Here is a 25,169-nt window from a genome sequence, read left to right as displayed (position 1 = left end):
TAATCAACCAGCCTCTCTTGAGTATTATCTAAAGGGAAGCAATGAAGTATCACAGGTTAAACAGGCAGCCTTCTTATTCTCACTACATGTAATTCTGTATTTTTGAGCTGGTATTAATATAATGCAATGTTTTAACCTGGGGTCATGGTTTTCTTGTGTTTACTGGGATTCCCTTGAGACATGGTAAAAAAGGACAATGATGATACGTAATTTGATAATTACTTGGGAGATAATAGCTTACGTAGAATAATACTTTCTTTGCAGTATGTCAAGAGGAAACATGTTTATCATATCTCTGCAGGACTCTGTAGTGTTGTGAACTCTTAAAAACAGACATGAAGTAGAAAATTGGGGAGAGCACCTTCTGCACAAAAAAAAAGAAAAAAAAATGGGCCTTTTTTTTCCAACAATGCTACCATGTTGGGCAGATACATATCTATAATCAGTATCCAAACTTTCTTGTTTCAAATGCTGTTTAAAATAAATGCTTAATACATGTTCTGCTATGAGAATGTCAGGATAAAATTATTGCTTTGAGGTCAAGGATGTTTTGAAAGAAGGAATTTTTCAACATTTTTTTTGTTGTTTAGTTTTTTTGATCCCGCCCTTATTATTTTTATAAAAATAATTATTTAGAATAAATTATAATATAATATAAACTATAAAATAATAATTATTTTATAAGTAATTATAATCACAATAATTTATCAATTTTATAAATAATTCAAGGCAGAGAACATACCAAATACTCCTTCCTCCTTGTATTTTCCCCACAACAACAATGCCATGAGATGAGTTGGGCTGAGAGAGAGTGACTGCCCCAAGGTCACCCAGCCTGCTTTCGTTCCTAAGATGGGAGTAGAACTCACTGTTCCCTGCTTTCTAGCCCAGAGCCTTAACCACTAGACCAAACTGTTTCTATATAATGCTGAATTTGTGATATGAGTCAATGTGTTAAGTTGCACTTATGTTAATCTTAAACAGCAGCTCTATCTAACATCTCTCTGTCTATTATCTATCTATCTATCTATCTATCTATCTATCTATCTATCTATCTATCTATCTATCTATCTATTATTCTATCGATCTATCTGTCTGTCTGTCTATCATTTCTTTTACTATTATCTATCATCTATCATCCTTATTGATGGGACGCGGTGGCACTGCGGGTTAAACCGCTGAGCTGTCGATCGGAAGGTCGGCGGTTCGAAACCGCGCGGCGGGGTGAGCTCCCGTTGCTCGTCCCAGCTTCTGCACACCAAGCAGTTCGAAAACATGCAAATGTGAGTAGATTAATTGGTACCGCTTCGGCGGGAAGGTAACGGCGTTCCGAGTCGTCATGCTGGCCACATGACCCGGAAGTGTCCTATGGACAACGCCGGCTCCAAGGCTTTGAAACGGAGATGAGCACCGCCCCCTAGAGTCGGACACGACTGGACTTTACGTCAAGGGAAACCTTTACCTTTTATCATCCTTATTATTAGGAAGGGAAAGACTGTTTATGGAGGAGAAAACTTCCCCTACTTTGAAAGAGATTGCAGTCAAAGGGGTTCTCTGTATGTTTACTTTCATAGTACTGTCTAACTTCCTGATTTGTCTCCCTTTCATGGGAATCTTCATGCAGAGCAAGAGAGACAAGTTACGGTGTTATGGTGTCATAGAATAAGAAGAAGTTATATATCTGTTTCCTTTTCCATTATGTCATAATTCAAATTGACCAATGTTTTTTTAGCATTTGCACAATGGTGTCTTTCAATATCATAGGGGCTCTGAATGCATTGCTAGGTTGCTTTCCATCCAAGAATCTGTTTGTATAAGCTGGAAGGAGTATTGTGTCTTCCTCCAGATACAGTAGAGAGATGAGAGAGAAAGAAAGAGGAGAAAGGGAGATATGGATTTAGAGGTGGGTATGGATAGAAATAAAAATATAAAGATGCCCTGAATTACTGCATATCCTTAGTAAGATGTTAATGTGTATATAGGGGTAAGGGAAAGAATATGGTTTCTAGCCTGGAGCCTTAACCACTAGACCAAACTGGCTCTATATATTGCTGAAGTCAATGAGAAGATGTACTTATGCTCTCCTTGAAGAGCAGCTATACATCTATTCATTCATCCATCACCTATCACCTGCCTATTTGTCTTTCTGTCATCCATCATCCATCACCTGTCATCCGTCATCTGTCATCCATCATCCATCATCATTTAGCTATGTCTCTAGGTCCCAGGGTATCTATTTGTATATAGAGATTCAGTAGAGGTAGGAATAGAAATATAAATTCATCAAATAATTTCAGTGACCATTTTGGTGTACTGGTTAAGGCATTAGGCTAGAAACTGGGAGATATTAGGTTGTAATCCTGCCTTAGGTAGGAAGCCAGTGGGGTGACCTTGGGCCAGTCACTCTCTCTTAGCCCTAGAAAGAAAGCAATGGAGATTCCCATTAATTCCCAGCAGGTATCTTCCATACCACCATTTGGGAAATAAGGAAAGCATATATGAAGGGTCTTTTAATAAAATTAGCAGAAAAACCATGAAAGAGAATATAAATCCTCAGCCGGCTTTCATTCCTAAGATGGGAGTAGAACTCACTGTCTCCTGCTCTCTAGTCCAGAGCTGAAGGTGATAAATTTAGCTTTGTTGAAACTGTCAGGTAACTTCCTGGCTAGGAAGGCCACCGTGAAGCTTACAGCAGCCAAGAACCCCATAAAGCCAAGGACAGTATAGAACATGGTGGTTGAACCTTCATTACATTGCAGGGAAATATCTTCAGCCATGGAGTAAAGATCTGAATACGGAAATGGGGGAGAAATTGCCCACCACACTACACAAATTACGACTTGCACCAGGGAGCAAGACAGGACAATAGTGGAGATCTTTTCCATTTTGGCTTCTGCAGTGGGATTACTGGGCTGCATCTTTTCCCCTAAATGCTATGTGATTGTGCTGAGGCCAGACTTGAACAAAAAGGAACAACTAATAAAGAGAGAAAAATGAATTATGGCTCTGTACATTATACATTCTTTTAGTGCTGGCTTTAGTCTGGTGGAGAAGTAGCTGCTCACAGGTTTTCCTGAACAACTGAATGAGTAACATAAGGAATGTGTCTCAATAATAACAATATTTTACAGATAAGGCGGCTGTGCAACTGATTTCCTAGAACACCAAATTCCTCATTAAAGGATAGAAGGAAAAGGTTATTTCAATAGGAAGAGATATCTGAATGGTATGAGGACTTTGAGGAAATATCAGAAAAGTCAAGACTGTGAATGAACAAATCTCTACCACCACCACCATCATCATCATCATCATCATCATCATCATCATCATCATCATCATTTTGCTCTTATAAATAAAAATAATACAATAAGTAATACACAACTTACTTTAAAAAAGGAAAATGAAAGAAAACTATTTGAAACAAAAATTTAAGGCATGCATTCACAGCTATGTGTTGCGTGTGTACCTGCATAATATTGCAATAAATGGTAACCATATTTCATTATAATCATACACAAATAATCTGCATCAATATATTTATCCTTCCATGTTGAGTTCAGTGTCTAGTTCAGTGAGATTTTTTTTCAAAACTAATATGAACACCTGAGAATACTAAATCTTGTCTCACAATTGAATTAATACATGTAAGGAACCATTATAGGACACCGTACAAACACATGAAGAAACATTAATTTCTTTTTGTCTTGTTCATCTTGAAAGGCATACATTTCAAAGAATATGGTGTGTCTGCTCAATATTATCTTCTCAGTAAGTATACATTTCAGGTTTATAAAAAAAAATAGAAACTTTCTGCATTGGGTGATTTAGAGAAATGGATCAGATTTGGACAAAATTGAACAGTTTGGCATCCACATTTTATTGGCTGACTAAAAAAGGAGGAGGATGGGGGAGGAGGAGGAGTGGGAGAGGAATTAGATGAAGGGTATGTTTATATGGAATTTAAAATTCCAAGGTGTAATCAAATCAAAGACCCAATTCATCAGATGATGACAGGTGCCATAAACAAATTTTAATGAGCATCTAATTCATCACACGAGAGTGTTCTCTACTGATAGACATAGTAACATTTATGCTCCCCTACACCCTTCTTATCCTCCTACCCCTCCTTTTATATATAGATATTTTTCTTTTAGACCTTTGTCATCATCCTGTCCCAACTAGGACCCAACACAGGAAGTGGTGTTTTTTTAGAAACTTTATTATAGAAAGGCCTACAAGAAATGTCTCAATAAGATTCAGTCCACGAACGTGCAACTCCATGTGACAGGGCCGGCATGTGGTTGGGCCCAGCACAGGATGCCGAGCAGTCCAGCTCAAAGGAAAGCTTTGGCATTGTGGCGGCGCTTTGCCCTGAAGGTCAGACCATGTGATAGCACAACAACGTCTGTCTCTGCAGCTACGCAAGGTTTAGCAGTGGGATCCGCCATGGCAGCAATACAAGTTTTTTTTTTTTTTCCCCATTTCCCATGTCATTGATCGAGAGGCCTTGCTGCAGGGCCATAGAATATCAATTGTAAACAATTGATTGGTTGATAAGGTAGAGGCTCATGACAGACTCTAAGCTGGAAAGAGATTTATGACCCATATCAACTGAATAGGAGTCTGCAATCATAATAAATTGAATTGCCAAGCATATAGCATCATGGAGGAAATGCCTGGCCCAGTTTCTTAGATTATGTAGGTATGTCTTCACACACACACACACACACACACTGGAATACACGCATACTATGTTTATCATGTTATCAATGTCACTGAAATATCCACTTCATAACTTTTATATATAGTCAACACACGGGCCATCTTTTTCCAGAGCAATATTTCTGTTACCCAGCCAATATCCAAACTAAGCACCCCTTTCCATATCAACCTTAAATACTACAAAAGTTGGCAAACCCCAAAATGTTGATCATGGGCAACTGGGAACATCCAGAAGGGGAAAAATGTCTGTTTGGGTATTCATCTCTGGAGCAGGGCTATATGCTGGCTAAAGAAGGAAAAGCACAATATTGAGTTCCGTGGTAAATGTAGTTTGAATTTTTACATGAGAAGAAGGTAATTCTCAGCCCCATAAATGGAGGATCATGATATATATAGTTCATTAATTAACATTAAACATTAAAGTTTCTAAAAGTAAACATTTAGAATATACTGAAACCTGACAATAGTCTATTTTCCATGCAATGGAGAATGAATGAATGAATGAATGAATGAATTAATGAATGAGGGAGGGAGGGAGGGAGGGAGGGAGGGAACAAATTTGAGAAATAAATAAATTTCATAAATTTCAGATGACCATTAGTGACCCCCACAGCTTTATTAAACAGACCCTGATCACAATTATTTTCATGCATATCATAAAATAGCAAGGATTTATAGCACCAGTTGAATTCCACATTAAATAGGAAGGAGTACTCTGAATGATATGTCAACTCTTTCCATTTACCACGTCACTGATCAAGAGGCTTTGTTGCAGGGCCATAAAATATCAATTGTGGAAAAGTGATTGGTTTGATAGGGTGGAAGCTTATGTCAGTCACCAAGCTGGAAACAAATTTATGGCCAACATCAGGATATGGGTTAAAAATCATTTGAAATAAGTGAAAAGAAACAAGCAACATTTTCTTACTGCACAATAAAACAGTGCTGAAAACTATGGCTCTCCCAGACTTTAGAACTTTCTGTTCTGAAATTTATTCACTTTGTCAACGTAGCCCAATTAAAAACATGTCTCCAATGATATTTCCTTATTATTTGCTTATTTACTAGGCACTACACAGTTCCAGTCCCAAAGGACTCTAAGCAGTTTACCAGACCTGGTCTGATTAGGAAGGTTAAAAGCAAATATCAGGATATAGTTAAATGACAAATGCAATAACCCAAGTGCTGAAAGAACTCTCCAAACAATCAATAAAGGGGGTGGGAGCCTATGAAGTGATGGGTCCACTTCTCTTTGGCTCTTTGGAAAGGTCATGTTTGAATGTACTTCCTAGAATCCAGCAGGGTGGGCGGTAGTGTAAGTTGGGTAGTTCTCTTGTTGCAGAGAATTCCATCTTTACAGCTACAGAATGAGCAAAATGTTTCTTGTTTAACATTTGTTCATTGGAATTTTCTTTTCATTTTTTTCCCCCTCTAGCTTCTATATTGTTTCAGTTATGAGACCTTTTCTTCCTAGCCCATCAATATCATCATTCTATTTTCTACTCAAAGTCTCTAAGGAGTTTCACTGAACATCCATCGATGTCCCCTATAATTACCCAAGGAGTCTTAGTAATGTAGCTTCTTCTCAAATCCTTGAGGAATTCCAAAGGACAATGCAGAAGAACAGCTCCAGATTGAAAGGTGCTATTAATTGTGGGACCAGAGAGCCAGAGATGCAACAATCTGCTCTTTGAGAAAATATATATATATGTGGGCTGTTCTAATTACTGAGAGTTTTCTCTTATGTTTCATTGTTGCAGACAGAACTGGTTCATATGTGATGACATATGTTTTCTTGAAGAAGATGTTATTTTTCATGGCAATTATGGCAGTGTTACTGCCAGGGATTACATGCCTTATTCCTGCTCCTACAGCATGTGCTGTGGGGAAACTTCACCTTATTAAGCACAAGTATTTTCTCTCAGGGGATTTCATAATGGCCGGCATCCTATCTCAGTTCTACATGATATCTGATCCAATGAGTTTCACAAGGCATCCATCTGAAGAACTGGTTGACGAGCTCATGTAAAGACTTTCTCTTCTTAACTGTAGCATATCTCAAGCCAGATATCTTTCTCTAATGTGGTACCTGGACCAAGTTAATTACTGTCATTACTTGTAGCACAAGCTATTTCTCCTGTTTCTTGATGGCTAGTTCCTTAATTATTAAGTAATATTGATTGTTCCCTACTGATATTTCTTCCCTGGCAAATAAATAATAAACACACACATACATACACATACATATTGGGCTTTTCTCATTTACTTAGTGTGGAATGAATAATCAGTGCTGTTCTATTGAATCACCCTTTGTAGCTAATTGATCATCAACATTTAGTGGTTTAATTGTTTCTCTGAGTATGAGGGAACAAGAGGCTGAGTAGCACTTTGAATTTGCTTCCAGACAGCTGCTTCAGCATGCAGGGAGCACAAATGTAGGGCCCGTCTGCCTAATGAAAGAGCTACCTCTTTTCCTAGGATAAGGGAGCCCTTTGAAGGTCTCTCATGATCCCAGAGAAACAGTGACATGCAACAAAATTCTCAAATACAAATGCTTCAAAACATATTCCCCCCTGCAAAAACAAACAAACAAACAATGGTACAAGATTAGAAATAGGTCCAGAAATTACAGGTAGAACATATTATTATTATTATTATTATTATTATTATTATTATTATTATTATTATTATTTCTTCAAGCAATTCATCTGTTTCCTGCTGAAAATTGTTTATAATGAATGAAAGGAATTGTAACAGCCAGTCCCGATCCACTGGGGAAATATATACATATACATATACATATACATATACATATACATATACATATACATATACATATACATATACATATACATATACATATACATATACATATACATATACATATACATATACATGTTTTGCCCAAGAGCATTTTCCCTTTCATCAAAAATCATGTTTTAGGCCATTGCAAAACATCTTTGCAGAACATTTCAATTTTAAGTATCTCATGAGATTTCATACTCTTCCATTAGAATATTCTACATTCGGTGGTCATGTGATTTACACATTACAAAAATGATTCAGGGCATCTGTAGAAATGGAAAAAGTTTCTGACTGCTAATGCATTTTCATGATTCCCTGCACGGTACTATACAATCTAGTTTTCTGTATACTGTTTAGCTGAATTATCACTAAAGTATATGAAATGTCATATTCTTTAAGAGAAGAAATGTGATCTGGAATGTATCTCTCATTGCAGATTTTTCCTGCAGAACTACCAACATATCCTGGCCTTGGTTTTTGCTGTAAAGGAGATCAATGAGAACAATCTCATATTATCCAACATGACTCTGGGTATTCACATCTCTAACAGTTATTTCATGGCCAAATGGACCTACTTTGCTTCAATGGAGCTTCTCTCAACACGGGGCAGGTTCATCCCCAATTATAAGTGTGATGCCAAGGACTGGGCAGTATCTGTTATTGCAGGACCTACCTCTCACATCTGTCCCTTCATGGCAAACATTTTGAATGTCTACAAGATGCCCCAGGTAAGATTTGCTTTTGGAATAAGTGTAATGGGCTGTGAAAATATCCTTGAGAAAAAGACAGAATAAAAAAAAAACGAGCCCAAACCAGAAATGTCATTTGAGAAAGTATATCAGAATTGGCCCTCCCTAGTTCTCTGGAAGGTAAGGCAGGGGAGGGGGGAAGCTCTTCCAGAGTTGCAAGATTGATTTGCGGTAGTCCTGACCAGGAAACCAAAATCATGAATTCTGATACTACTTTTATTGTAAGGTTACAGTAACAGAATCTTGGAGGCCTGAAGCATCCCTCCCTGTTACATTTACAAAGTTATTTTTACAAAACAACAACAACAAATCAACAAGTAATTCTTCTTTTATATTACATGTTGTGATTTGGAAATAAAGTGTCAGCCCAAACAGGGATGAATGAAGTATGTGATGGCCAGATGACATGGATATTTTTTAATACTGAACTAGATTTATTCCTCATTCTGAATCCAAACCTATTAATATACTATGATTCCTTCACTTATTGAAGAAGAAAAAAAAAACACTGTATAAAAATGTCAATACATTTTCATCGACACATTTTCTCACCATATTTTAACATTCAATTCATTGTATTATTAATTAGGAAAAGTTATCTTGATCTTTATATTGCAGAATGACCTTCCTTCCTTCCTTCCTTCCTCCTTCCTTCCCCCTTCTCCATGAATGTTCCATAATAATTCAAATAATAATAATAATAATAATAATTGCATTAATAAATGTAGTACAAATGGAAGAAAACTTTCAATACATTTTCATCAATACATAATCTCACCATGTTTTAGTATTCAATTAAATGTATTATTATTTGGGAATTGTTATCTTAATCTTTATATTGCAGAATGACCTTCCTTCCTCCCTTCCTCCCTTCTTTCTTTCCCCATTCTCCATGACTGATCCATAGTAATTCAAATTAAAAAAAAAAAAAAAGTAGTACAAATGGAAGACACCTGTCAATATATTTTCATCAATACATTTTCTCACTGTGTTTGATTCATGGACATGATTACGCAATTCAATGTATTATAATTCGGGAATCTTGATCTTGATCTTCATATTGCAGAATGCCCTCCCTCTTTTTCCTTCCTTCCTTCCTTCCTTCCTTCGTTCCTCTCCATGATCGTTCCATAGTAATTCAAATAATTTTTAAAATGTTGTACGAATGGAAGAGAACTGCACAGAAAGTTAAATAACAAACTCTGTGGATGAGTCACTGTTCATTCCCTTATTTCACATCCAAACACAGCCGTTTTACTGGACTGTGGAAAGCATGAGGGCAGCTAGGAAAAAGAGCAGACCTGAAAGATAAATAGCCGGCTGAGTTACCACACTGCTCATTACACATTCTGGCTAATATTTGCTAATACTTGGTAAACACAATCAGAGTATTGTGTTATTTAAAGAATTTCTCCTTCTTCTGAAACCAGAATAATCAATGGATTAATAAATCCTAAGTGGACATGGGCAGTTCCATCAAATGGAATGTGATATCAGGATTTCCATGGCACATTGAATGTGGCAGCACTGTGGGACATTTTACCCCCAAACTTAGTGACTTACGTCTCTTTAAAGCATAAGGCACCATTTTTGCATTTCCCAAATTCTGAACATGGGAAAATGATCCAAAGATTGAGCAGTGGTTGCATTTCAGTTCACACAATGTTTGTTACTGGGGATCTGCATATTTTCTACTCCTGTTTGAAAGTGGGGAGGGGGAGCATTTGATTTGTAGTACGCTTGATCCTGAAATTTGGATAAGATAGTATTTATTTATTTATTTATTAAATTTATATCACCACCCATATCCCTAATGGGGGACTCTGGGAGGTTTACAATAAAACAAGACTAAAAACATGACCACATACATTAGCATTACAATATCCATAAAAACCTTCAGCAAAGGATCGTTACCTTGCGGTGGTGCTGGAGCTTGAGCACCTCAATGATGCCATGAGCTAAACCGTGAAGGGCCACCCAAGATGGGAAGGTCATGACAGAGAGGTCAGACTAAATGCGATCCCTGGGGAAGGTAATGGCAACCCACCCCAGTATTCTTGCCGTGAAAACTAAATGGATCAGTACAACCAGAGATATGTCGGTATACCATCGGAAGATGAGGCCCCCAGGTTGGAAGATGGTCAAAATGCTACTGGGGAGGAACAGAGGATGAGCTCAACTAGCCCCAGACGTGATGACGCAGCTAACTCAAAGCCAAAAGGACGGGTAGTGGCCGACAGTACTGGTGGTGAACGGCGAATCCGATGTTCTAAGGATCAACACACCATTGGAACCTGGAATGTAAGATCTATGAGCCAGGTCAAATTGGATGTGGTTATTGGTGAGATGTCAAGATTAAAGATAGACATTCTGGGCATCAGTGAACTGAAATGGTCTGGAATGGGCCACTTCACATCAGATGACCACCAGATCTACTACGGTGGACAAGAGGACCACAGAAGAAATGAAGTAGCCTTCATAATTAATAGTAATGTGGCTAAAGCAGTGCTTGGATACAATCCAAAAAATGATAGAATGGTCTCAATTCAAATTCATGGCAAGCCATCTAACATCACAGTGATCCAAATATACACCCCAACCACAAATGCTGAAGAAGCTGAAGTAGAGCAGTTCTATGAGGATCTGCAGAACCTACTGGACAACACGCCTAAAAGAGATGTTATTTTCATCACAGGAGACTGGAATGCTAAGGTGGGCAGTCAAATGACACCTCAAATTACAGATAAGTATGGCATGGGAGAACAAAATGAAGCAGGACATAGGCTGATAGAATTTTGCCAAGACAATTCACTCTGCATAACAAACACTCTCTTCCAAGAACCTAAGAGATGGCTTTATACATGGACTTCACCAGATGGACAACACCGAAATCAGATTGACTACATCCTTTGCAGCCAAAGGTGGTGGACATCTGTACAGTCGGTAAAAACAAGGCCTGGAACTGACTGTAGTTCCGATCACGAACTTCTTATTGCACAATTTAGGATCAGACTAAAGAGATTAGGGAAGACCCACAGATCAGCTAGATATGAGCTCACTAATATTCTTAAGGAATATGCAGTGGAGGTGAAGAATAGATTTAAGGGACTGGACTTAGTAGATAGGGTCCCGGAAGAACTCTGGACAGAAGTTGGCGGCATTGTTCAGGAGGCGGCAACAAAATACATCCCAAAGAAAGAGAAAACCAAGAAGGCAAAATGGCTGTCTGCTGAGACACTAGAAGTAGCCCAAGAAAGAAGGAAAGCAAAAGGCAACAGTGATAGGGGGAGATATGCCCAATTAAATGCAAAATTCCAGAGGTTAGCCAGAAGAGATAAGGAATTATTTTTAAACAAGCAATGCGCAGAAGTGGAAGAAGACAATAGAATAGGAAGGACGAGAAACCTCTTCCAGAAAATTAGAAACATTGGAGGTAAATTCCAGGCAAAAATGGGTATGATCAAAAACAAAGATGGCAAGGACCTAACAGAAGAAGAAGAGATCAAGAAAAGGAGGCAAGAATATACAGAAGTCCTGTATAGGAAGGATAACAATATCGGGGATAGCTTTGACGGTGTGGTCAGTGAGCTAGAGCCAGACATCCTGAAGAGTGAGGTTGAGTGGGCCTTAAGAAGCATTGCTAATAACAAGGCAGCAGGAGACGAGGGCATCCCAGCTGAACTGTTCAAAATCTTGCAAGATGATGCTGTCAAGGTAATGCATGCTATATGCCAGCAAATTTGGAAAACACAAGAATGGCCATCAGATTGGAAAAAATCAACTTATATCCCCATAAAAAAAAAGGGAAACACTAAAGAATGTTCAAACTATCGAACAGTGGCAGTCATTTCGCATGCCAGTAAGGTAATGCTCAAGATCCTGCAAGGTAGACTTCAGCAGTTCATGGAGCGAGAATTGCCAGATGTACAAGCTGGGTTTAGAAAAGGCAGAGGAACTAGAGACCAAATTGCAAATATCTGATGGATAATGGAAAAAGCCAGGGAGTTTCAGAAAAAACATCTATTTCTGTTTTATTGACTATTCTAAAGCCTTTGACTGTGTGGACCATAACAAATTGTGGCAAGTTCTTAGCGGTATGGGGATACCAAGTCATCTTGTATGCCTCCTGAAGAATCTGTATAACGACCAGATAGCAACAGTAAGAACAGACCATGGAACAATGGACTGGTTTAAGATTGGGAAAGGAGTACGGCAGGGCTGTATACTCTCACCCTACCTATTCAACATGTATGCAGAACACATCATGCGACAAGCTGGGCTTGAGGAATCCAAGGCTGGAGTTAAAATCTCTGGAAGAAACATTAACAATCTCAGATATGCAGATGATACCACTTTGATGGCTGAAAGTGAAGAGGAACTGAGGAGCCTTATGATGAAGGTGAAAGAAGAAAGTGCAAAAGCTGGTTTGCAGCTAAACCTCAAAAAAACCAAGATTATGACAACCAGCTTGATTGATAACTGGCAAATAGAGGGATAAAATGTAGAAGCAGTGAAAGACTTTGTATTCCTAGGTGCAAAGATTACTACAGATGCTGACTGCAGTCAGGAATTCAGAAGACACTTAATCCTTGGGAGAAGAGCAATGACCAATCTCGATAAAATATTTAAGAGCAGAGACCTCACACTGACAACAAAGGTCCGCATAGTTAAAGCAATGGTGTTCCCTGTAGTAACATATGGCTGCGAGAGCTGGACCATAAGGAAGGCTGAGCGAAGGAAGATCGATGCTTTTGAACTGTGGTGTTGGAGGAAAATTCTGAGAGTGCCTTGGACTGCAAGAAGATCAAACCAGTCCATCCTCCAGGAAATAAAGCCAGACTGCTCACTTGAGGGAATGATATTAAAGGCAAAACTGAAATACTTTGGCAACATAATGAGAAGACAGGACACCCTGGAGAAGATGCTGATGCTAGGGAGATTGGAAGGCAAAAGGAAGAGGGGCAGACCAAGGTCAAGGTGGATTGATGATATTCTAGAGGTGACGGACCCGTCCCTGGGGGAGCTGGGGGTGTTGACGACCGACAGGAAGCTCTGGCGTGGGCTGCTCCATGAAGTCACGAAGAGTCGGAAGCGACTAAACGAATAAACAACAACAACAATCCATAAAAACAAATGTTAAATCCAAGTGGCGATATAGCACACACTAAAAAGAGCTATGGTGCCAGCCAACCCCAGGAGAAGCTATCTCTCTCCCCCTCCCAAGCAAGGCAGCAGAACCAGGTCTTCAGTTTCTTCCGGAAGTCGGAGAGCAAGGAAACCCATCTCAACTCCGGGGGCAAGATGTTCAAAGGGCGGGTGCCACTGCCGAGAAGGCTCTGTATGGAAAGTAAGAGGCAGATGCATTACCAAAATATGAAATAATTTAAATGCAAAGGAGGAAATTCATTCACTGCGCCCTTCCAGTACTTGTGGGATTGCAGTTTATATCCATATTTGCATCTGTATCAGTATGCATAAAGATTATAAGATGAGAACTAAGAAAAACGGTAAAAGGGACAGGGTCATATTGAACATAAAACAGGGTTCTTATATTGCTCATCCTATCTCATCTGCATCCCACCGTGACTTCATTGCTTCACTTTTTCTGCTGTTTCCTATCAGGAGAAGAATAGCTAAATGCTGGGATGGGTTTGATTCCTTAATCAAGGAAGCTGTAGCCCTTAAACTTTGGGGCCCATTTTCAGCATAACATTTCCTGAATTAATGCATTTCTGAGGCCTCCAGCTTCGTACTTTTACTACAATTGCAGCTATTGAGTGAAAATTCTGCACATCAATTCTTTTTGAATATGGTTATGTTAATGTTTGCAAGGAAGACCATAAATTAAGAACAGCATTTTCAAACATAACGAATATTTCATTTTGGAAAACCATGTTCCCTGTGTTTTCCACATTTAGCTCATATATGGATCTTCTCCAATGATAGATGACAAGATACAGGCAGCTTTCTTTCATCGTTTTTTCCCAAATGGTGACCAACAGATCATGGGTATTCTCCAGTTGCTTTTGTACTTAAGGTGGACTTGGATTGGGCTAATTTTCCAACGAAATGAGAGTGGAGAGAGGTTCATACAAAATGGTGTTGCTTTGTTTTCCCAGAAAGGTATCTGCTTTGACTTCATGCAAGAGATGGCCAAGGAAACATTTTCTAATGATATTGCAGGCACATTTAAAGATTTTCTTAAAATGTACATGATTATCATGAAGAGCACTGCAAATGTTATTATCCTATATTGTGAAAACCAGGTCACTGCCATTTTTAGAATGGTGCCCTATTTTACAGAATTTGAAGAGACAGCAATTAAGAGAAAAGATAAAGTTTGGATAATTCCAGCCCAGATGGAGTTTACATCAGTTCCCTTTCAAAGAATGCTAGTTATGGACTCCTTCCATGGTGTTATAAATTTTGCAGTTTCTTCCAAGGAGATCTCTGGATTCAATAAATTCCTTCAGATGAGAAACCCAACTTCAGAAGAAGACCATTTACTGAGAGTGTTTTGGGAAAAGGTTTTTGAATGTTCTTTTCCTCAAGATGAGTTCGATGAAGATAATGGACAGCTGTGCACTGGAGAAGAGAAGCTTGAAAAGCTTCCTAAGTCTGTCTTTGACACCACCATGACTGGGCAGAGCTACAGCATCTATAATGCAGTCTATGCGGTGGCACATGCTTTGACAGCCATGTTTTCATCCAAATCCAAACACAGAGCAAGGGCAAACAGTGGGAGACTGATTATTCTCAATCAAGAAACATGGCAGGTAATAATAGAATGAACAAACTTTTCCCTTTGCTCTTATCTCTAATGCAATGGGCTGTAGCACTTTGGGTATAACCATTGAGAACACTGGAGTGATGATTTTGTTTCTCTTGCCCCTCAATTTTCCTCATAGTTTCAGGACTGAGTGAAACTTTTGTAATTGGGAATATCTGGCTCTTTGTACATCACCCAGAGTCACTTGTTTGTGAGATGGGCAGCAATATATACAGTATTTGAAAAATAAATATCTTTGCCACAACAATATAGAAGAAAAGATTAAGATGCAGCAGCAGCTGCATGGTTAGCAGAGGTTCAAAACATCTTTGGAAGGGAAGAAACAGAGATGATGGGTGGCGGAACACTAGTTCTATTATTGTGCCCAGACATATATAATGGATGACCCATAATTTAATACCATTGTAATCTTTCTTTCTTTCTTTCTTTCTTTCTTTCTTTCTTTCTTTCTTTCTTTCTTTCTTTCTTTCTTTCTTTCTTTCTTTCTTTCTTTCTTTCTTTTTCTTCCTTCCTTCCTTCCTTCCTTCCTTCCTTCCTTCCTTCCTTCCTTCCTTCCTTCCTTCCTTGCTTCTTCCTTCCTTCCTGCCTGCCTGCCTGCCTGCCTGCCTGCCTGCCTGCCTGCCTGCCTTCCTTCCTTCCTTCCTTCCTTCCTTCCTTCCTTCCTTCCTTCCTTCCTTTCTTTCTTTCTTTCTCATTAATTGAATTATTTTGCTTCTGTTTAGCTCCATCACTATTTGAGAACCATCTCATTCAATAACACCGCAGGAGAGAAAGTTTCCTTTAATGAAAATGGGGACCTAGAGACTGGATTTGATATTTTCAACTGGGTCACATTCCCAAACCAGACCTTTGTTAAAGTCAAAGTTGGAAGGATAGACCCAGTAGCTTCACCAGATAAGCTTCTCACCATTTCTGCACAGGACATCATCTGGCCCACCACGTTTAACCAGGTATTTCCTGCTCAGCTTTCAAACTGTGCACATTCATCCTTCCTTGTTTTCAGAATTACAGATTTTAATAGATCCTGTCCTTCAAGTTGTCAGGTTTAAAACTGTGAAGAGGAAGAAATAATCACCAGATATTTTGACATACAAAGACTTAAACCTCTGTTTAGTAAGGATTAAAATAATTTACTTATATCTCCTTATCAATTTGTTATGGTTTTTAGCAGACCTTAATCAAAGAGTCTATTCCTACTGGTATTTCGAGGTTGCCCAGTTAAAAACAACTACAGGAACAACACACATTTGAAAGTGCATTAAAGTAATTAAAGGTATATATAATATAATTCACAAAGCTTTAACTCTGACATTTCTGAAATTTTAATGCCTACTATATGTGCTGGGAGATATCCATAATGAAGAGAGGGTATGTTTGGGAAATCCAAGTTTTCTTTCCCAACAGTGACACTGATTTTATTCAAGCTAGAATTCCAAACTGTATGCAATTGGAAGTTACCTTTTTCATTTGAAAGGGAGAATAACTTTATAGAATGTTAGTTTTGTTTAAACAAGTTGCAAAAAATGCAATATGAACCAAGCTGGCATCTCTTTTCTTGAGGACCATTCTAGTTGTTGGTTATTAGGTGCCTCTGAGTTGGCGTCTTCACTAGTATCTATATGGCAAATATATTTCTTCAGTTTTTAGAAGAAATACAACCAGAATGTTCCCTAGAGGTGAAGATAACAAGGCTTAGACTCTCATACTTTGGGCAGATCTTAAGGAAAGACCAATCACTTGAAAAGGACATCATCTTTGGTAAAGTCGAGGGCCAGCAGAAAAAAGGAAGACCTTCAATGTGATGGATTGATACAATTACAGCAACAAAGGATGCAAACATTCGAATAGCATTTAGTTCTGGAATTCATAGTTCTACCATGAGTTGTGAATGACTCAACGACAACTAACAACAAGAACAACAAGGTGTCTCTGAGATGGGTTCTCCACCTAGTAACTATATGGACAAATGCTCACCTTCTTGACTTAATAACTCATCACTGTTTCACACATATTCAAGCAATTACTTTCATCCCATCCTTTCAGCTAGTCCATTGTCTTTTTCTTCTCCTTGCTTCCAGATTTTTGGAGTTCCCATTTCCTAATTATTATAATTGGAGCAATCACCCTCTACTTGATCCAGGAGTGATTGATTGATAAGTTCTTCATACAATTGATGGTTGTTGTTGTTTATTCGTTTAGTCGCTTCCGACTCTTCGTGACTTCATGGAGCAGCCCACGCCAGAGCTTCCTGTCGGTCGTCAACACCCCCAGCTCCCCCAGGGACGAGTCCGTCACCTCTAGAATATCATCCATCCATCTTGCCCTTGGTTGGCCCCTCTTCCTTTTGCCTTCCAATCTCCCTAGCATCAGCATCTTCTCCAGGGTGTCCTGTCTTCTCATTATGTGGCCAAAGTATTTCAGTTTTACCTTTAATATCATTCCCTCAAGTGAGCAGTCTGGCTTTATTTCCTGGAGGATGGACTGGTTTGATCTTCTTGCAGTCCAAGGCACTCTCAGAATTTTCCTCCAACACCACAGTTCAAAAGCATCGATCTTCCTTCGCTCAGCCTTCCTTATGGTCCAGCTCTCGCAGACATATGTTACTACAGAGAACACCATTGCTTTAACTATGCGGACCTTTGTTGTCAGTGTGATGTCTCTGCTCTTAACTATTTTATCGAGATTGGTCATTGCTCTTCTCCCAAGGATTAAGCACCTTCTGATTTCCTGACTGCAGTCAGCATCTGCAGTAATCTTTGCACCTAGAAATACAAAGTCTTTCACTGCTTCTACATTTTCTCCCTCTATTTGCCAGTTATCAATCAAGCTGGTTGCCATAATCTTGGTTTTTTTGAGGTTTAGCTGCAAGCCAGCTTTTGCACTTTCTTCTTTCACCTTCATCATAAGGCTCCTCAGTTCCTCTTCACTTTCAGCCATCAAAGTGGTATCATCTGCATATCTGAGATTGTTAACGTTTCTTCCAGAGATTTTAACTCCAGCCTTGGATTCCTCAAGGCCAGCTTGTCTCATGATGTGTTCTGCATACATGTTGAATAGGTAGGGTGAGAGTATACAGCCCTGCCGTACTCCTTTCCCAACCTTAAACCAGTCCGTTGTTCCGTGGTCTGTTCTTACTGTTGCTACTTGGTCATTATACAGATTCTTCAGGAGGCATACAAGATGACTTGGTATCCCCATACCGCTAAGAACTTGCCACAATTTGTTATGGTCCACACAGTCAAAGGCTTTAGAATAGTCAATAAAACAGAAATAGATGTTTTTCTGAAACGCCCTGGCGTTTTCCATTATCCAGCGGATATTGGCAATTTGGTCTCTAGTTCCTCTGCCTTTTCTAAACCCAGCTTGTACATCTGGCAATTCTCGCTCCATGAACTGCTGAAGTCTACCTTGCAGGATCTTGAGCATTACCTTACTGGCATGCGAAATGACTGCCACTGTTCGATAGTTTGAACATTCTTTAGTGTTTCCCTTTTTTTTTATGGGGATATAAGTTGATTTTTTCCAATCTGATGGCCATTCTTGTGTTTTCCAAATTTGCTGGCATATAGCATGCATTACCTTGACAGCATCATCTTGCAAGATTTTGAACAGTTCAGCTGGGATGCCGTCGTCTCCTGCTGCCTTGTTATTAGCAATGCTTCTTAAGGCCCATTCAACCTCACTCTTCAGGATGTCTGGCTCTAGCTCACTGACCACACCGTCAAAGCTATCCCCGATATTGTTATCCTTCCTATACAGGTCTTCTGTATATTCTTGCCTCCTTTTCTTGATCTCTTCTTCTTCTGTTAGGTCCTTGCCATCTTTGTTTTTGATCATACCCATTTTTGCCTGGAATTTACCTCCAATGTTTCTAATTTTCTGGAAGAGGTCTCTTGTCCTTCCTCTTCTATTGTCTTCCACTTCCACACATTGCTTGTTTAAAAAACAATTCCTTATCTCTTCTGGCTAACCTCTGGAATTTTGCATTTAATTGGGCATATCTCCCCCTATCACTGTTGCCTTTTGCTTTCCTTCTTTCTTGGGCTACTTCTAGTGTCTCAGCAGACAGCCATTTTGCCTTCTTGGTTTTCTCTTTCTTTGGGATGTATTTTGTTGCCGCCTCCTGAACAATGCCACCAACTTCTGTCCATAGTTCTTCCGGGACCCTATCTACTAAGTCCAGTCCCTTAAATCTATTCTTCACCTCCACTGCATATTCCTTAGGAATATTAGTGAGCTCATATCTAGCTGATCTGTGGGTCTTCCCTAATCTCTTTAGTCTGATCCTAAATTGTGCAAGAAGAAGTTCGTGATCGGAACTACAGTCAGCTCCCGGCCTTGATTTTACCGACTGTACAGATGTCCGCCACCTTTGGCTGCAAAGGATGTAGTCAATCTGATTTCGGTGTTGTCCATCTGGTGAAGTCCATGTATAAAGCCGTCTCTTAGGTTGTTGGAAGAGAGTGTTTGTTATGCAGAGTGAGTTGTCTTGGCAAAATTCTATCAGCCTATGTCCTGCTTCGTTTTGTTCTCCCAGGCCATACTTACCTGTAATTCGAGGTGTCATTTGACTGCCCACCTTAGCATTCCAGTCTCCCGTGATGAAAATAACATCTCTTTTCGGCATGTTGTCCAGTGGGTGCTGCAAATCCTCATAGAACTGCTCTTCTTCAGCTTCTTCAGCATTTGTGGTTGGAGCGTATAATTGTATCACTGTGATGTTAGATGGCTTGCCCTGAATTCGAATTGAGATCATTCTGTCATTTTTTGGGTTGTATCCAAGCACTGCTTTCGCCACTTGACTATTAATTATGAAGGCTACTCCATATCTCCTGTGGTCCTCTTGTCCACAGTAGTAGATCTGGTGGTCATTTGATGTGAAGTGGCCCATTCCAGTCCATTTCAGTTCACTGACGCCCAGAATGTCTATCTTTAATCTTGACATCTCACTAATAATCACATCCAATTTGCCCTGGCTCATAGATCTTACATTCCAGGTTCCAATGATGTGTTGATCCTTAGAACATCAGATTCGCCATTCACCACCAGCACCGTCGGCTGCTAGCCGTCCTTTCGGCTTTGAGCTAGCTGCGTCATCACGTCTGGGGCTAGTTGAGTTCATCCTCTGTTCCTCCCCAGTAGCATTTTGACCATCTTCCGACCTGGGGGTCTCATCTTCCAATGGTATACTGACATATCTCTGGTTGTACTGATCCATTTAGTTTTCACGGCAAGAATACTGGGGTGGGTTGCCATTACCTTCCCCAGGGATCGCATTTAGTCTGACCTCTCTGTCATGACCTTCCCGTCTTGGGTGGCCCTTCATGGTTTAGCTCATGGCATCGTTGAGGTGCTCAAGCTCCAGCACCACAACAAGGTAACGATCCTTTGCTGAAGACAATTGATGGAGTTCTTAGTAAAAATCTGGGAATTTATAATTTGCAGCTATCTACCCTTTTCTTTCTTTTTCAGCCTCAATGTCCACAGTTCCACAGCTGGCAACACCATCATTTTTCCTGACTGGCTTGTCATAATTGTCACTGAAATAACCCCACCATCCATCTTCTTTCTAAAGTTGTCATTGGTTTCTTTCCTAGGGTTATTTTATTTTTGTATTTTCTGTCGTGCCTTTACTATTTTTATAAATAACTCAAGGAGACCAACATACCTAATACTCCTTCCTCCTCCTCATTTCCCCACAACAACCCTGTGGGGTGAGTTGGACTGAGAGAGAGTGACTGGTAATATCCGCACCCTTCATCTTCTTTTTAAAGTTGTCATTGGTTTCGTTCCTAGGGTTAATCTCTTCTATATGTCTTCTGCATACTGTCCATCTTTAGCTGTTCTTGAGTTCTTGGAGAAAAACTTATCAGCAACCTTTCCTTTGTTACAGTCTGTTGTATGTGCAAACAAGCATGCAGGTAGATGTTACCATTTTTCTCTTCAGTTTTAACCCAGAATTTTCATTTTCTTTTTTACTTCATACTGAGGGTTGAACCTTTTTTCTTGCTCCAGCAACAGGATGGGCCACCTAACATTTTGGGTATAGAGGAATTAATAAGATTTTCTCAGGGTTTGTCCTTAGGGTTCTGGGAAGGCTATTTCTAGTCACATTTTCTTTCACTGCATCAAAAGCAAGGTTTCCCCCCATCTGCTTTATCTCATATAAATACTGGCTTTCTCTGGCAAGTCTCCCCCACACCAACCTCAGGCTTGGCTTTCTTTCTTCACTGGTCTTTCACAGTGAGATTCTTGGCTGCGTGATTGCTTTTTTATTATGGGGTGGGTGGAGTTCAGCAGTGGAATGAAGAAATGAATATTTAAGACAATGAATCAGCAGAAGAATAGTGAATTTATCAGAGATAAATACTGTGGATGGATGGATGGATGGATGGATGGATGGATGGATGGATGAATGGATGGATGGATGGATGGTTGGATGGATATTCTGCCAAGTTCCCCTTTTTGCCCCAAATAATGGGAAGAATGATAAAACTTCTGCTCTACAAAAGTTGCATTCATTAAATATGATTTCTCTAAAGCATAATGAGATTTTGGGACATCTACATCCTACACTCATTATTTAAAAGTAAACTCCACATTGAAATAGAATTTTCTGAAAGAAAACATAGGACTTTTAATAAATCCTGGTTTCACTTCTTTATAGGTTCTACCTCTTTCTGTATGCAATGACAATTGTTATTCAGGCTACAGTAAGATGAAAATAGAAGGGAAGCCATTTTGCTGTTATGATTGCCTTCCATGCGCAAAAGGGAAAATTTCAAACCAGATGGGTAAGAGTTGTCTTGTGCAAAACTATTCAGACTTCTTAACTGTGATTCAAAATACTAATATTTAAACGTCCTATAACTGACTTCTAATGTGGTGACTGAACCAATGATATTGCTCTGTAAATACTAAAAATGAGAGGATATTTCAGAATGTCCAAAAATACATGTCCAGTCTGGGTTGTTCTAGATTGTTCCAGATTATGGCTTCTGATTGCTGCAGAACTGAATAAAGATCAGCCTAACAAAGACATCTTTTTGTAATATGAAGTAAGATCTATTGTGTATGTGTGTGTCTGTGTAAAAGTGTAACAGGGAGGATTGGGATCAAGTTGCTGAAATTAAGAGCTTAATTCCATTATACAATTGGATACCATGTAATTTACATTTTCCTCCCCCATCTAACCCTAAACTATTTTTTGCTTTCCATTTTTTCAGGAAAGTTCTGAATGATAAAAGATTATTACACAAATATTTATTAGATTTTGTAATAAGGCAAGTCCTTATCACAAAGAAATATATATGTCTCAAAAGGTTTGCTATACTTAGAGCATGGCACTAAATGTAAACAGGAATTACTTAACTAGGAATAAATGAATCTCATTAATTAACTCTCAGTCCCACTACCTGCATATTTCTAGAACTGATCTCTAAGTTTTCTTTTTCCAGATGCAGTTGATTGCTTCCAATGTTCAGAATATGAATATCCAAACAAAGCTCAAAATCTTTGCATTCTAAAACAAACAACTTTTCTGACTTACAATGAGCCACTGGGACTCACCTTGGCCACTGTGAGTCTCTCCTTTTCATGCATCACTGCTTTGGTGCTGGGGATCTTCATTAAACAGCAGGACACCCCCATAGTCAAAGCCAACAACAGGAACCTCACCTACATTCTCCTCATTGTTCTCCTGCTCTCTTTCCTTTGCAGTTTGCTCTTTGTTGGGCAACCTGACCAAGTGAAATGTCTCATGCGACAAACCGCCTTTGGTATCACCTTCTCTATAGCCCTTTCTTGTATACTGGGAAAAACAACCATAGTGGTTCTTGCTTTCATGGCCACCAAGCCAGGCTCCCAAATGAGGAAATGGGTGGGGAAAAGGCTGGCCAACACTATTGTTGTATCTTGCTCCTTAGCACAATTCACCATTTGTGTAGTGTGGTTGGCAATTTCCCCCCCATTCCCAGATTCAGACATGCACTCCATGGCTGAAGAAATTGTCCTGCAATGTAGTGAAGGCTCAACCACTATGTTTTATACTGTCCTTAGTTTTCTGGGGTTCTTGACTGCTGTCAGCTTCACAGTAGCTTTCCTAGCCAGGAAGTTACCTGACAGCTTTAATGAAGCCAAATTTATCACCTTCAGCATGTTGGTCTTTTGTAGTGTCTGGATATCATTTGTTCCCACCTATCTGAGTACGAAGGGCAAATACATGGTGGCGGTGGAGATCTTCTCTATTTTGGCTTCTGCAGCTGGATTACTAGGCTGCATCTTTTTCCCCAAATGCTATCTCATTATTCTGAGACCTGATTTGAATAGAAAGGAACAATTAATAAAGAAACAATCCTGAATATGGAGTTCAGTTTGTTCATTGATTCAGTGGATTACAGAATTCCCCCTACCCCAACACAAAATTCAGAGCTCCTTACATGCTGGAGTTTGTTGATCCTGGAATCACTACATAAAATCTGAACATATCATCATGATCATGATTGTCATCATCAACATCTCAACACAGCCCACAAGCTTCTATCAAAACTCTGACAGATACACAAGAAGAAAAGAGGTCTATGACCAGGACCAACCTACAACTTTCTATAAAGTGACAGTAATTCTGGTTCCTTTGAGGACAATCATTACTAAATGGAACAGGTAGAAGCAACTTAGATTTTGAAAATATGAGAAGTTGCATTGAAGTTACAGAAATTAGAGGGCATGGCTCTCTAAATAAGATATGAGAATCTTTTCATTGGTCCTCTACTATGTGAGTTGAAGACAAGCTCCATCACTGATGAAGAGTATTTCAGGCTAATCTTTATTCTGAGGACTGATTTAAATAAAAAGGGATGATTAATAAAAAAATAAAATAAAATAAATCTTTGCTTGTTTGAAATTATTTTGCTTGCTTATGCAGTGCCAAATAGCCCTTCAGCTTAGAAGCTTTTAGACATTTAATTGTTATATTTCAGCAATAAAGAAAATAATAATAATTATGCTTCCATGCCTTATAAGCTCATTTTACTGTACATTTAGTGTTAGTGGTCTATATAAGAGGATGCTGTTAATGAAGGAAAACTGTGTGAGAAAGTAGGAAATATTTAAAAAATTACCAGAGAAATGCTTATACAGTATTAGGAATGTGAATTCTAATTATTATGCCTTATAGGTAAGAGAACAACAGCCAGTTTGGTGTAGTGCTTAAGGTACCAGGCGAGAATCCAGGAGCCCATGAATTTCAGTCCTGCCTTGAGCATGAAGCCAGCTGGGTGACCTTGGGCCAGTCCCTCTCTCTCAGCCCTAGGGAGGAAGAGGGAATGGCAAACCACTTCTGACATATTCCCAAGGAAACTGCAAGGTCTTGCTTGTGCATTTGCAAGGAAAGGGAAAGGGAAGGGAAGGGAAGGGAAGGGAAGGGAAGGGAAGGCAAGGGAACTTCTGAAGAAGAAGACAGTTTGAAAAGACTGTTTGGGGAACATGCAGTTGAATGTTCTTTCCCAAATGCTATGTTACATGACAACAGTGGCAAGGAACGCACTGGTGAGGAGGCACTGGAGACCCTTCCTGAATCAGTGCTTGAATCTAGTATAACTGGGCAAAGTTGTAGTGTCTACAATGCTGTCTATGTGGTGACCCATGCTCTGCAAGCCATGCTTTCATCCAAACCCAAATGCAGAAAAAGAGGAAATGCCTGGGGTCTCAGAACTCTAAATGAACAGCCATGGCAGGTAAAAATGGAATGGATGTAAATATCCCTTGATCCAAAAGCCATGTAAGTGTTCAGCTGATGTTTTGGGATGTATAGCTAATAAAAGCAAAGTGACATGTCAGATCTTCAAAGAGGGATGGATTTTGCCTAAATAGTTCAGGGTAATATGCTATATCTAAACATGGTGTACAACAGTGATGAGAAGGAGGCAATATCAAATGTTAATTCAAGAGGAAAATGAGTTTTAGGAGGAAAGCAAGGCTGATGACAGTGGGCAATGCGGAGAAGAGTACAAGATGGGGCATAAAAAATGAAATAGGATGGCATTGAGCAGTAATGAACAGGCAGACCACCACAAGAAGAGAGTTATTTGTTTGTTACTGACATT

General features: G+C 39.3%; 1 protein-coding gene across 1 annotated transcript; it reads left to right on the top strand.

Annotated features, from left to right (window-relative positions):
• Nucleotides 1–4,295: 4,295 nt before the first annotated feature.
• Nucleotides 4,296–23,425, top strand: LOC134496992 (vomeronasal type-2 receptor 26-like). Its single transcript, XM_063302707.1, has 7 exons — nucleotides 4,296–4,377; nucleotides 6,597–6,747; nucleotides 8,078–8,255; nucleotides 14,195–15,052; nucleotides 15,789–16,016; nucleotides 21,734–21,860; nucleotides 22,524–23,425. The coding sequence occupies exons 1-7, from the start codon at nucleotides 4,296–4,298 to the stop codon at nucleotides 23,423–23,425; spliced, it is 2,526 nt and encodes an 841-aa protein (XP_063158777.1).
• Nucleotides 23,426–25,169: the final 1,744 nt, after the last annotated feature.

The sequence above is a fragment of the Candoia aspera genome, chromosome 4 (assembly GCF_035149785.1).
Source record: "Candoia aspera isolate rCanAsp1 chromosome 4, rCanAsp1.hap2, whole genome shotgun sequence".
Lineage (NCBI taxonomy): Eukaryota > Metazoa > Chordata > Lepidosauria > Squamata > Boidae > Candoia > Candoia aspera.
The sequence above is the reverse complement of the archived record's forward strand: the minus strand, read 5'-3'. Positions and strand labels throughout refer to the sequence as shown.

Bases quoted from the DNA above. Each gene is read 5' to 3' on its own strand.
- LOC134496992 (XM_063302707.1), top strand. From the start codon at position 4,296: ATGTGGTTGGGCCCAGCACAGGATGCCGAGCAGTCCAGCTCAAAGGAA. The intron at 4,378-6,596 runs GTCAGACCATGT...CTGCTCCTACAG, and splicing joins GGCGGCGCTTTGCCCTGAAG to CATGTGCTGTGGGGAAACTT. The intron at 8,256-14,194 runs GTAAGATTTGCT...TTCCACATTTAG, and splicing joins ATGTCTACAAGATGCCCCAG to CTCATATATGGATCTTCTCC.